Source organism: Salmo salar, chromosome ssa18, assembly GCF_905237065.1.
Source record: "Salmo salar chromosome ssa18, Ssal_v3.1, whole genome shotgun sequence".
NCBI classification, from domain to species: Eukaryota; Metazoa; Chordata; class Actinopteri; order Salmoniformes; family Salmonidae; genus Salmo; species Salmo salar.
This window is the reverse complement of record NC_059459.1, coordinates 75,448,827-75,461,583: the sequence shown is the minus strand read 5'-3', so window position 1 is coordinate 75,461,583 and position 12,757 is coordinate 75,448,827. Positions and strand designations below refer to the sequence as shown.

The following is a 12,757-nucleotide window of genomic DNA, read 5'->3' as shown; positions in this document are numbered from 1 at the left end:
TATCTGACTTGCCTAGTTAAATAAAGGTTAACTAACTCTTAGGCGCATTACGAATATTGGCCCTGAAATACAGATAGGTGGTATTCATAGCATTCCAATGGATTTAGGGTAGTCACTGCCATGTTGCTTACACCTATCCAGTTCTTTGGGATCTGCAAAGTATACCAAAGGGGTAGGAGATAAGGAAATGTTTTAGGGCATATTTGGCCTTCAATGCCTACAAGTAAGTAGCAGAGGAGAAACTTGCAATATGAAACTTGCAAACTAAAACAGCACAGCCATTGGTCCATGTGGTCACACTGTGATTAGATAACCTCGGCGTCAATTAACCATATTGTCCAATGAGAGTGGTAGCATCAACGAACGCCTATCACTCTACCGATGATCATTGGCCAGTCATATGTCGATCATCACAAAAACGTACCCTCCTCTTTTTACCTCAATGAAACTCCGTGCGATATCATTAGTCGACCGTATTGACGTAAAACACGAATCACCCTCAATTATTGGCTCTTTTACCTGTCAGTTCCTGTCAATCTCGCTGAACGTCCAATGAGAAGCCCCGACTCGCTCATTGTTCCTCCTGCTTATGGGTACGCGCAAGTCACGTGTTGTTTGTGCTCCGCTCGGTAGAGTTGTGTACAGAGGGAGAAGGGGACTGATTGCTAGCTTGGGAGCTAACGATTATAGAAACGGGGTTGAACGTGGAAATGTTTCACACGATGGGCTTCTTTTCCTAAAAGCGTACATTGGATACCTGTTTTGTGACAAAGAGGCCTGGACCGGCCGTTTTCAAACAGAACCAACATACATTTACGCTTGTATTGTAGCCAACCATCGTGCTGTGTAGCCACAGCACAACACAGCAGCGCCAGTCGGAGCCCGTCTCCAAAACAAGAATGGGGTCTAGGTCCACAGCACGGTTTAGGTAAAGTGACCTTTGGTTGTGCTCTCTAAATGGCAAATTTCACGAATTACCAAGAAAGCAAAGCTGCTATGTTGTTAGTGGAGACGCAACAGAGGGGCATCGGGACGAAACCAGCGGCAACCAATGATGGAGACACCTCGGTCGGGGAACCCCCTTCCCCGTTATTGAATATCGGTGGCGTCGGGGCCAGCGGAGCTCGTTTCCATCAGCACTTGCCGCCCTCCAGCCACCATCACTACCCCCAGACCTCGCTGCCCAAAGAACAACAACACCCGCTGTCGCACCACTACCAGGCGGCGACGGAGCATCATCTCTCTGTTGAAAACATCACGGAGTCCCCGGTAAGGAAAGCCTCGTCATCGTCTTTGAACCTGGTACAGCAGGACCCCGCTGCTAGCCACCACGCACTCGCTGCGTCGGTAAACGCGGCGTCAGCCGCGATACAACTAGCCGCGAATGCTAATGTTAGCGTGGCTACCTCAGAAGGTGTAGTGGACGACATTCAGAAGTGTGGCTATCTGCGGAAACAGAAACACGGCCACAAGAGGTTTTTCGTGCTGAGGGCGGCCAGCCACCTAGGCCTCAGTCGGTTGGAGTACTATGACAGCGAGAAAAAATTCCGTAATAGCCTGCGGTCTGCTGCTGCGGCAGCTGCAAACGGTACGGTCGCCGCTTCTCCCCCGAAAAGGGTGATCTATCTGTATCAGTGCTTCACTGTCAATAAAAGAGCAGATTCCAAAAACAAACACCTCATAGCCCTCTACACTAAGGATGAATACTTTGCTATTGTAGCTGAAAACGAGCAGGAACAAGATGATTGGTACGTAGCCCTGAGTGAACTGATGAGTGAGGGGAAAAGGGGGCATCTAGACTCGGACGAGTTGGATGATGGTTATGGTACAGTCACACCAGGTACGGTTTTCAAAGAGGTGTGGCAGGTGAACGTGAAACCCAAAGGGCTGGGTCAGACCAAGAACCTCACAGGTGTGTATCGTTTATGCCTCTCTACTAAAACTATCCACCTGGTCAAACTAAACTCTGAGACACCGTGTGTCAACCTTCAGTTGATGAACATCAGACGCTGTGGACACTCAGAAAGCTTCTTCTTCATGGAGGTGGGTCGGTCGTCTTCTATAGGCCCTGGGGAGATATGGATGCAGGTAGATGACTCTGTAGTGGCCCAGAACATGCACGAGACCATCCTGGAGACCATGAAGGCTCTGAAGGCCTTCGCAGAGATCCGCCCCAGGAGCAAGAGCCAATCCTCTGGCTCCAACCCCATCGCTTTTATCACCACCCGCCGTCACCTAGGTAACCTGCCTCCAAGCCAGACAGGTCTCCAGCGCCGCTCCAGGACCGAGTCGGTGGTTGGGACGCCGCCATCGAGTAAGAGCTCTGGCGCCAGCGGCTATCGCTTCCGAACATCGAGCGAGGGTGAGGGGACTATGAACCGGCCATTCCGATCCGTTACCGGCAGCCTGATCCACCTGAACACTGCCCGGATACACCTGGGGCGCCAGGAGGGCGGGGTAGGGGCAGGGAATACCGGGAGCACCGGGGTTGTAGGGCGCTACGCCAGGGCGATACCAGGGTCCACCTACCACGCTCGCTCCGCCTCGCTCCCCGTCTCCCACTTTCCCTCCACCACCTCCCCCGTCAGCGTGTCCAGCAGCAGCGGGCACGGCTCGGTCTCCGATACCCTGACCCGGCCCTCCTCAGCATCCATCTGCGGTTCCCCCTCCGACGGAGGCTTCAACTCCTCAGACGAGTACGGCTCCAGCCCTGGGGACTTCCGCTACTTCAGGGTCCGGAGCAACACTCCTGATTCTCTTGGCAACACCCCACCAATCAGAGAGGAGAACTGCATGAGCGACTACATGGCCATGGGCTGGCACCGCGAGGTGTTCGGAGCCGCCAGCGGTGGAGGGAGTAGTTCTGGCAGCGCGGAGACCCCCAACCGGGACGAGAGCACGTCGACGGATGACGACAGGTCCCTGAGGAGACGGGCCCACTCGTTCACGCGGCCCGGGGGTCAGGGGGTTGTTGCCGGCGGCAGCAGTGGCGTGACGGTGTACCAGAAGATGACCCAGACCACCTTCTCGCTGGACGAGTCGGTGTCCGTGGGAGAGGCCCTGTCTCTCGTCCGCACCGACAGCATCACCCAGCCTTCCTCCTCTTCTTCTTCCCTCCGCTCTGACTACAGCTCCTGCTCCGAGCACAGCCAGGGCCGACCCCCTCTTTCAGCCAAGGAGGACAGCGGCTACATGCCCATGTTGTGTGGGGTGGCAGCCTCACCCTGTGACGCACCGGACTACATGCCTATGCAACCCAGCTCCCCCTCTCTTCACCACCACCAGCCCCAGCCCTCCCACTCTCCCCAGGCCCCCCGCTCAGTCCAACAGCCCACAGACCACCGTGGCTACATGATGATGCTACCAGGGGGGCGGAGCTCCTCTTCCCCAGTCCAGGCCTCCCCCAGCCCCCACAGCAGTAGCAGTAACATGGGTCTGGGTGGAGGTAGTGTCAGTAGTTCTGGTAGTATAGTGGAGCGGCCCGAGAATGGAGAGTACATGGACATGTCGTACAGCAGTAGTGGAGGAGTTGGAGGGGACGCGGCAGGGGGACGGAAGTTCTGCAACGAGGGGGGATACTACGCACTGAGCAACCCTGAAGGGAGAGACCCCAAATCATACAGCTACAGCCCCTACTTCTCCCTGCCTCGCTCCTACAAGGCCCCCGCTGCGAGAGAGAGGGAACAGAGAGAGAGGGAACAGAGAGAGAGGGAACAGAGAGAGAGGGAACAGAGAGAGAGGGAACAGAGAGAGAGGGAACAGAGAGAGAGGGAACAGAGAGAGAGGGAACAGAGAGAGAGGGAACAGAGAGCGCATGATGACTATGTACCCATGAGCTCCCCGGCGAAACCAGTCTACTCCCAGGTTGCTACCGGCAACGTCGCCGAGAGGGGCGTGACGACGAGGGGTGTTGGTAGTGGGGGGTCAGACACCCCTCACATCCTCCCTCACGCCTACCCGCCCCCTCCCTACGGGGTGCACCACCAAGCGGCTAACGGTGACCGTCGGACGATCCCGGTCCGGCCCAACCGCCTCCCCCTAGGGCGCCGCAGCTTCCACGGGTCACTGAGGGTCAGCGAGCCGGACGCCGTCGAGGTACTCTCCAGCCCTGGAGAGTACATCAACATCGAGTTTGGGGGCCGCTACGGACCCCCAACGTCCTGCCCCCTTTCTGCCCAGGATGGCTCACCCTCGGTGGGCTCTGCTGAACAGCGCCGCTCCCCTCCCCATCCTCAGAACCAGGACTATATGAGTGTAGAGGTGGGGGGTGGGGGTGATGATGGAGGACGCCTGGCTAAGAACAAGTCTCCCAGACCCTCACTGGTGGCTCCCTGGAACCCACCCAGCTACATCCGACCTCTTGCCGCTGGGGCCTCCGTGAGTGGGGCCCCTGATTCTTCTGGAGCTCGATGGAGGACGGGGACAGATGACTACACAGATATGACCTTTAACCTCAGCAGGGGTGAGGAGTCGCGGGGGTTACGGAGTAGTCCCACGGCCATGCTGCAGCACCTGTGTTTGATGGAGAGCTGCTACCCCCCCACCTTAACCTCTGCCTCCCCTCCCTCCTCCAGCCCCCAGCCTGAGCCCATCAAGGTGGTACGCGCGGACCCCCAGGGGCGACGCCGACACAGCTCCGAAACGTTTTCCTCATCCTCCACCTCCGGAGGAGGCGGAGCCCCAAGCTCCAACCCCAACCCCTCCTTGGGCTCAGCCAACCCCTCCTTGGGCTCAGCCAACCCCTCCTTGGGCTCAGCCAACCCCTCCTCGGGCTCAGCCCTCAACGTAGCTCATCTGGCCGAGAGCTCCAAGTGGACCGGCTCTGGCTCCTTTGACAGTGTGTGGATGTGTGTTGAGGGGGTAGGGGGGGACTCGGCCGTTCTCCCTGCCCGTCCAGGGCCTTCTGATCTGGGCATGGCCTCAGCCTCATCTGTGTGTCCTCCTGGGGGTCGGATGTGCAGGAACATGTCTGTGGGGTATCAGAACGGACTCAACTACATCGCCCTGGAGCTGAGAGAGGACCGGGACTCTAACCCTCTACCCGTACCCCAGCAGCAGCAGGGAGGCACCGGGCATGGTACCGGGGCGACCCCCAACGCCCCCCAAGCCAGTAACCTGACTGTGCCAGTAGCGGAGGACAACGGAGCCTATGGCAGTATAGACTTCATCAAGTCAGACGGGATGACTGCCACGTCCAAGGGTGAGTGACAGAGGGATTGTGGGTGGTGCGGTGAGTAAGTTGTGTGTGTGGTCTGTGTGTCTGTGAGGCTTGGGCGGTATACCGTATACCGGGGTGTTTGGATATAGCCACAGGAGGGTTTTTTGATACCGTCAATACTGTTGAAACAATTTCTTCTAAGTTTTTCTATGCATTTGAATATTTGTAGCTACTTTTTAAAGTAAATACCTGCAGTTAGTTTGTGCAACGTGTTAGGAGATAAAGCAGATCACGTTCTTCATTTCACCTGTCACATTATTTTACATCATGAAGCTCACCGTAGTTCTCCAGAACAGTTGAGCCAGTCAGGTGTTAGTAAAGAGCACAATGGGAGAAAGCAGGAGCAGGTGAGTCCAGCTGTGTAGTGACGGGGGTCTGGTTTTATATTGAAAGTGAAGTGTTGTTTTGCTTCAATAGAGTGATCAGGGACGTGGAACTGTAGTTTTCCTTCACATAAAATACATTAGTGCAGCACATTCAGCAGAAAACAGCTTCATTTTCATCGGGCAGCCACACAAGTAGGCTAAATGAGTTTACAGTGAAAAAGCAAGGTATGTTTTGCAAAAATGATGCATGGCCATCATATTAATGTTTATCATAGAATGTAGCCAGCTACATTTCCTAATGTTGTTCTTCAAGTTGATGTAGCATTCTACCAGAGAACAGCAGCTACACATCTGTCAGAGAGCCATTCGTGGAGAAGTGCAACAGAAGCACAAAGTTAGTCTGATGCCGAGGAGAACTTACAATAAGAAGCATTTTAGAAATGCGTTTTTAAAAATGCAGCAAGATATTTGTGTTTATTTTTTTTTTCTGCCTGGAAAATCTAATAATTCTGCATTAACTAGCAAGTTAAACGTAGGGGACACGATATCTAAGTAAGTGGGTGACTTAATAAGGTGACGGGGGCGTCATATTGTGTTGGTTTTTTGACGTGTTCATGAAGTTATCTGTCATCTGCCACCGCTCTCTTTTCATTTTCTTGCATTTTTCTTCTCCTCTCAGTTGTCCGTCTGTTTGCTCCTCCCCCCATCTTCTGGACCGTTGCCGTAGCGACTCCAGACTCCACACAGACACAGCGTGCCTGCTACTATAGAGCCAGTACTGTTCATTTGCACAATGTCTCTTGTTTACATTCGCTTGTAGATGTCCAAACTCACCAAAAAGGACATTCGGTTGCTCCTACCTATATATGTATAACTATATGTGCTGGACTGCCTGTCTATGCAATTTTTCTTTTTCCGTTTGCGCTCGTTAGCATATTTAGCTAGCAGCCTCCATGGAAATTCGCTAGTACATGTGCTAATTTTGTTAGCATTCTGATAGACACCCAATGGGTTTATATTAAGCTGGTAATACAGTAAATCCCAGGATAGAGAACACTAGTCTGTGTGTGCGCGTGCTGGCCCTCCAGTTGTCGGCATGCCCTGCAGTGCAAAAGGTAATAATGATAAGAGAGGGATTTTCACCTACTGTACTCCACACACTTCATTGACCCAGGTCCTTGCCTTTGTGCCAAAGTGGGTCAAACAGTACCAGGTACTATGGAGAAAGCTTGACCTGCAGTTGCCCGTGTGTGTGTGTGTGTTTCCACCAGAAAGAGAGAGAGAGTGCTTGTGTTCACTGCATTGACTCCTTGCTGCCCTCCTGGGCGAGGTCCTTCCTTAGTTTTGTTCCATTGGAAAACCAACACTCCATTTGTGGGTGTCCTGTGGGGTAGTGTGTGTATGTGGTTTTCCATAGAAAAACCAACTCTCTTCTCCAATAAAGCTTGTCACTGTTTGAAGTGTTTCCACTGTCATACTAGTGTATGTGTGTGTGGAGTCATGCAGAGGGTCTTTGATGTGCTCTAATTGGCCCAGTGTGTCGGGGCACCACAGCAATAGAACAGAGCCACAGGAAACGCACCATCATCACAGGAATACACTTCAATGTGACCTGCCTTCAGCAGCCAGCCAGGCCCGTTTCAGCGCACCTTCTGAAACAGGGAAGTAGGCTACTGGGTCCTGTTCATTAGGGAATGCTGTAGCAAAACCTTTTTACATAGAGTAGCGAGTGTTAGCTAGCTAGCTAGCTGCGCCCTGTCCTATCCCACATCCAAAGGCCTCCTTCATAGAGTGACAGTGTGAGCCTACTAGTTGTATTGGTCTTGGAGCTGCTTGGAGCTGAGTTAAGGTCCTGTAGTTGGCTGGCTGCTGCTGAGAGCGTTGGCTAGCTGCTGCTGAGAGCGTTGGCTAGCTGCTGCTGCTGAGAGCGTTGGCTAGCTGCTGCTGCTGAGAGCGTTGGCTAGCTGCTGCTGCTGAGAGCGTTGGCTAGCTGCTGCTGCTGAGAGCGTTGGCTAGCTGCTGCTGCTGAGAGCGTTGGCTAGCTGCTGCTGTTGCTGAGAGCGTTGGCTAGCTGCTGCTGCTGAGAGCGTTGGCTAGCTGCTGCTGCTGAGAGCGCTGGCTAGCTGCTGCTGCTGAGAGCGCTGGCTAGCTGCTGCTGCTGAGAGCGCTGGCTAGCTGCTGCTGCTGAGAGCGCTGGCTAGCTGCTGCTGCTGAGAGCGCTGGCTAGCTGCTGCTGCTGAGAGCGCTGGCTAGCTGCTGCTGCTGAGAGCGCTGGCTAGCTGCCCTTTCCTATTTCACATCTATATTTACTGCTTTATTTTCAGACTGACAGTTATTTATGAGATGGGTCTAGCAGTAGGCATGTGTATGCTTCATCCCAAATTGCACCCTGAGCCCTGGTCAAAAGTAGTGCACTTTATAGGGAATATGGTGCCATTTGAGACACAGAATGTGTACTGGCCCTAAAGCAGGAAGGTGCACAGGCAACTGGATCGCCTTTCGTGTGTGTGTGTGTGTGTGCGCGAGTGTGTGTGTGTGTGTGTGTGTGTTTAGTGTTGAACCTGAACCTGAACTCTCTCACTCTCTCTCTCTCTGATGTAAATACATACATACAGATGTTAATATAATCTCAAGATGTTATGTCAAATCAATTTGAATGTTTTAGTAGGATGTAGATTATACCGCTGTCATTAATTGGTTTAATGCTGTATAATAAGTTGCTATGAATATATAACAGGTAATCAACCAGGGACTATGCGTTCTATGGGAAAATAATGAATGATGTGGACGGTGTGTTGGAACTGACCTTCCACAGTTGCATTATTATCCAGAGAATGCATAGATCCCCTAGTTATAATTTGAAATGTGTTCATTTGCCGGTAGAAATGTGTTCAACATCCACTGAAGTAGCTAGCAAGTTTACTTGTTGCACCCTCGACAACCACTGCGATTATTATTATTTGACCCTGCTGGTCATCTATGAACGTTTGAACATCTTGGCCATGTTCTGTTATAATCTCCACCCGGCACAGCCAGAAGAGGACTGGCCACCCCTCATAGCCTGGTTCCTCTCTAGGTTTCTTCCTAGGTTCCTGCCTTTCTAGGGAGTTTTTCCTAGCCACCGTGCTTCTACACCTGCATTGCTTGCTGTTTGGGGTTTTAGGCTGGGTTTCTGTACAGCACTTTGAGATATCAGCTGATGTAAGAAGGGCTTTATAAATACATTTGATTGATTTGAAATTTGATACTAGATAGCTACAGTAGTTACCGTGGTAACCAAACAGACTTGCTAGTTTAGTTTACCAAACCATCAGTCCTAGCTTGCTACTATGTTAATCGAGTTCAACAATACCAATACTGTTTCCAACCTGACTTTTGCTTTCAAAAGAAGCTCAAACAAAACATACCATGCTTTATATGAAAATAATGCATGCTCTAGAACACCAATCAGAAAGGAGTATTCAACAATGCCATGGCATACGACGATGTAAGACTTCCATACTAATACTACTGTTACAGCAACTGCTTCAAGTAGTGTTATCAGCCATTTCCATGGCAATGCCTCTTCCTGTGTAGCTTCATTAGGCCTATATAGACTTGTATGTTAGTGTGTCCTTTGTTACTCATAGGTAAAAGTCTCCTGTCTGAGTCAAAGCCAGGGTATTTTGTCATGTAGGAGTATATTAGCCTAGTGACTAACAGGCTAGCTAGCTGTTTACTGTTGTAAAGTGTGTGTGTACTGTGGTAAGCCTGAATGTTTTCTCATATTCTCTAGGACAGGGATCATCAACTAGATTCAGCCGCGCGACGATTTTTATTTTCTTGAACGGATAGTCGGTGGGGCGGAAACGATCACGTGTCTCTCTATTGTGCGTGGGAATACTTGCGAACAGATTTTTCCAAAAATCACTTGGAGCTGATTTCCTGGTGTTTTTACAGTCTTATGTCCAACAATATATATATATATATATATATATATATATATATATATATATATATATATATACAAAAAAAGAATGTAATTCTCAGAAAACGGCAAATAAAATCAGTGGTGGGCCATCCTGCTGTAGGATGTTGAATGACTGTGTGATAGTTGTAGGCTTTGCTGGGGAGTGAATGTTCTCCCACATCCAGATAGGAGGAGGTGAGGTGACTAATAGGAAATTGGTTGAGTAATCAAATTCTTGGGTTACCATGTGCCTCGAAGGGAAAACATCTACTCCAAAGCTTTTTTTATTGTTGGACATAAAACGCTGAAAAAACAGAAGCAAAATCAGCTCCAAGGGATTTTGAAATCTGTTCCAAAGTATTCCCACGCATAATAGAGGTGTGTGTGTGTGTGTGTGTGTGTGTGTGTACATTCTAGGTACGTGCCATGTGGTTTTTCCCCCAGAATGAAACTGGAATGTCCACTAGTGGCACTCTGAAGAGCCCAGGACATGATAACGACTCCTGACAGCCCTAGACATGCCCTCTAGCACCTCTAACCCTCCACGAGACCTCATCCCTGGTCTAAAAGTGACAGCAGAATAGCCTAGTTACTGTTCTGGTTTTCCTGAGACTCGCCAGGGTCCGTTATGCCGGAATTGTGATGTCATCAATTAGATTTAATCCAACTTCTAAACAGATACAGAATGGGAAGGAAAGGAATTCTACCTCCCCGTAAAGGGCATTCCTTGTCAGCCAGTAGAAGATGGTATTGTCGTTAACATAATGTGTGTTACTGTAGTGTGTGTGTCACTGTAGTGTGTGTGTGTGTGTGTTACTGTAGTGTGTGTGTGTGTGTGTGTGTTACTGTAGTGTGTGTGTGTTACTGTAGTGTGTGTGTGTGTGTTACTGTAGTGTGTGTGTGTTACTGTAGTGTGTGTGTTACTGTAGTGTGTGTGTGTGTGTTACTGTAGTGTGTGTGTGTGTGTTACTGTAGTGTGTGTGTGTGTGTGTGTGTGTGTTACTGTAGTGTGTGTGTGTTACTGTAGTGTGTGTGTGTTACTGTAGTGTGTGTGTGTCACTGTAGTGTGTGTGTGTCACTGTAGTGTGTGTGTGTGTGTGTGTGTCACTGTAGTGTGTGTGTGTGTGTGTCACTGTAGTGTGTGTGTGTGTGTCACTGTAGTGTGTGTGTGTGTCACTGTAGTGTGTGTGTGTGTCTGTGACTGTAGTGTGTGTGTGTGTGTGTGACTGTAGTGTGTGTGTGTGTGTGTGACTGTAGTGTGTGTGTGTGTGTGTGTCACTGTAGTGTGTGTGTGTGTGTGTGTGTCACTGTAGTGTGTGTGTGTGTGTGTGTGTCACTGTAGTGTGTGTGTGTGTCACTGTAGTGTGTGTGTGTGTGTGTGTGTCACTGTAGTGTGTGTGTGTGTCACTGTAGTGTGTGTGTGTGTCACTGTAGTGTGTGTGTCACTGTAGTGTGTGTGTGTGTCACTGTAGTGTGTGTGTGTCACTGTAGTGTGTGTGTCACTGTAGTGTGTGTGTGTGTGAGACTACTCTTCCCTCACTGTATTGCCGTTCCTCCTTGTATTTTGATCCTCCACAGATGGTCTTGATAAAGGAGCAGGTTTTTACTAGTTTAACTCTCTCCCTATAGGAATGTGATGTTAGCTAAGTTTATTAGCCACACACACACAGACACCGGGACATGGAGAGGGATAATGCAGAGACACTTGTTGTTGCTAACGTTTGCGCTGTGTGTGTTTTGGCATCGCTGGCTTCAAAATGGACACACACACTTGCTTTCTCTCGCTCTCTCTCCTTTTGTCCTTCTGAATGTCAAATTCAAAAGGCCTATTTAGGGTCTGTGTGTGTCGGAGAAATTGTATTTTCACTGAACAAAAAATATAATTGCAACAATTCCAATGATTTTACTGAGTTACAGTTCATATAATGAAATCGGTCAATTGAAATAAATTCATTAGGCCCTAATCTATGGATTTCACATGACTGGGCAGGGGAGCAGCCATGGGAGGGCCTGGGAGGGCATGGGCCCACCCACTGGAAACACGGAGGGCAATGTTACCAAAGCGAAGTGTTGCACACAAAAATTATGAAAAGAACGGCGACAAAAACAAGAATAGTACATATAAAACCATAATGTATAAAACAAAGAAATATACAAACATTTAAGTAATAGCTTATGTTCAGAATCTAATTCGACAAACAATAAATGACTGGTGGTACTTATATTGTTTAGTTACTTATTATACAGAAAATAGTAGGCTACATTACATGTTTCCTCCCTTAGCTCGTCCGTCCGTCTCCGTCCGTCCGTCCGTCCGTCTGTCTGTCTGTCTGTCTGTCCGTCCGTCCGTCTGTCTGTCTGTCTGTCCGTCTGTCCGTCTGTCTGTGTGTTAAGCCTGTGATTTTCCATGTTTCCTCCCTTAGCTTGTGGCAAGCTGTGACGTACTGTGCTGCCAACTCTTTAACATCAGACCTTAGTTTGATTGTTCTGTGAATGTAGCACTTTTCAGTTTGAATTTAGGGAAGAAGGAATCTTCTATACTGAACAAAAATGGAGAGCCAGGCCCAGCCAATCAGAATTAGTTTTTCCCCATAAAATGACTTTATAACAGCAAGAAATACTTGTCTGTCTCTCTGCCTGCCTGTCTGTCTCTCTGCCTGCCTGTCTGTCTCTCTGCCTGCCTGTCTGTCTCTCTGCCTGCCTGTCTGTCTCTCTGCCTGCCTGTCTGTCTCTCTGCCTGCCTGCCTGTCTCTCTGCCTGCCTGTCTCTCTGCCTGCCTGCCTGTCTCTCTGCCTGCCTGTCTGTCTCTCTGCCTGCCTGTCTGTCTGTCTCTCTGCCTGTCTCTCTGCCTGCCTGTCTGTATCTGTCTCTCTCTCTGCCTGTCTCTCTGTCTGTATGTCTCTCTCTCTGCCTGTCTATCTGTCTGTGTCTGTCTCTCTCTCTGCCTGTCTCTCTGTGTCTGTGTCTCTCTGTGTCTGTGTCTCTCTGTGTCTGTGTCTCTCTGTGTCTGTGTCTCTGTGTGTCTGTGTCTCTGTGTGTCTGTCTCTCTGTCTGTGTCTCTGTCTGTGTCTCTCTCTGTGTGTCTCTGTGTGTCTGTGTCTCTGTGTGTCTGTCTCTCTGTCTGTGTCTCTGTCTGTGTCTCTCTCTGTGTGTCTCTGTGTGTCTGTGTCTGTCTGTGTCTCTGTGTCTGTCTCTCTGTGTGTTAAGCCTGTGATTAGTTGATAATACCATTAGCTGCCTAAGACACAGAGTAGGGGGAGGGGC

General features: G+C 50.0%; 1 protein-coding gene across 1 annotated transcript in view; it reads left to right on the top strand.

Annotated features, from left to right (window-relative positions):
- Positions 1-611: 611 nt before the first annotated feature.
- The window catches only part of LOC123728760 (insulin receptor substrate 2-B), a 24,786-nt gene continuing 12,640 nt past the window's right edge, over positions 612-12,757 (top strand). Inside the window, exon 1 of the mRNA XM_045701564.1 lies at positions 612-5,200. Coding sequence (XP_045557520.1) covers positions 958-5,200 — 4,243 coding nt within the window. The 5' untranslated portion in view covers positions 612-957. The remainder of the gene's footprint in view (positions 5,201-12,757) is intronic.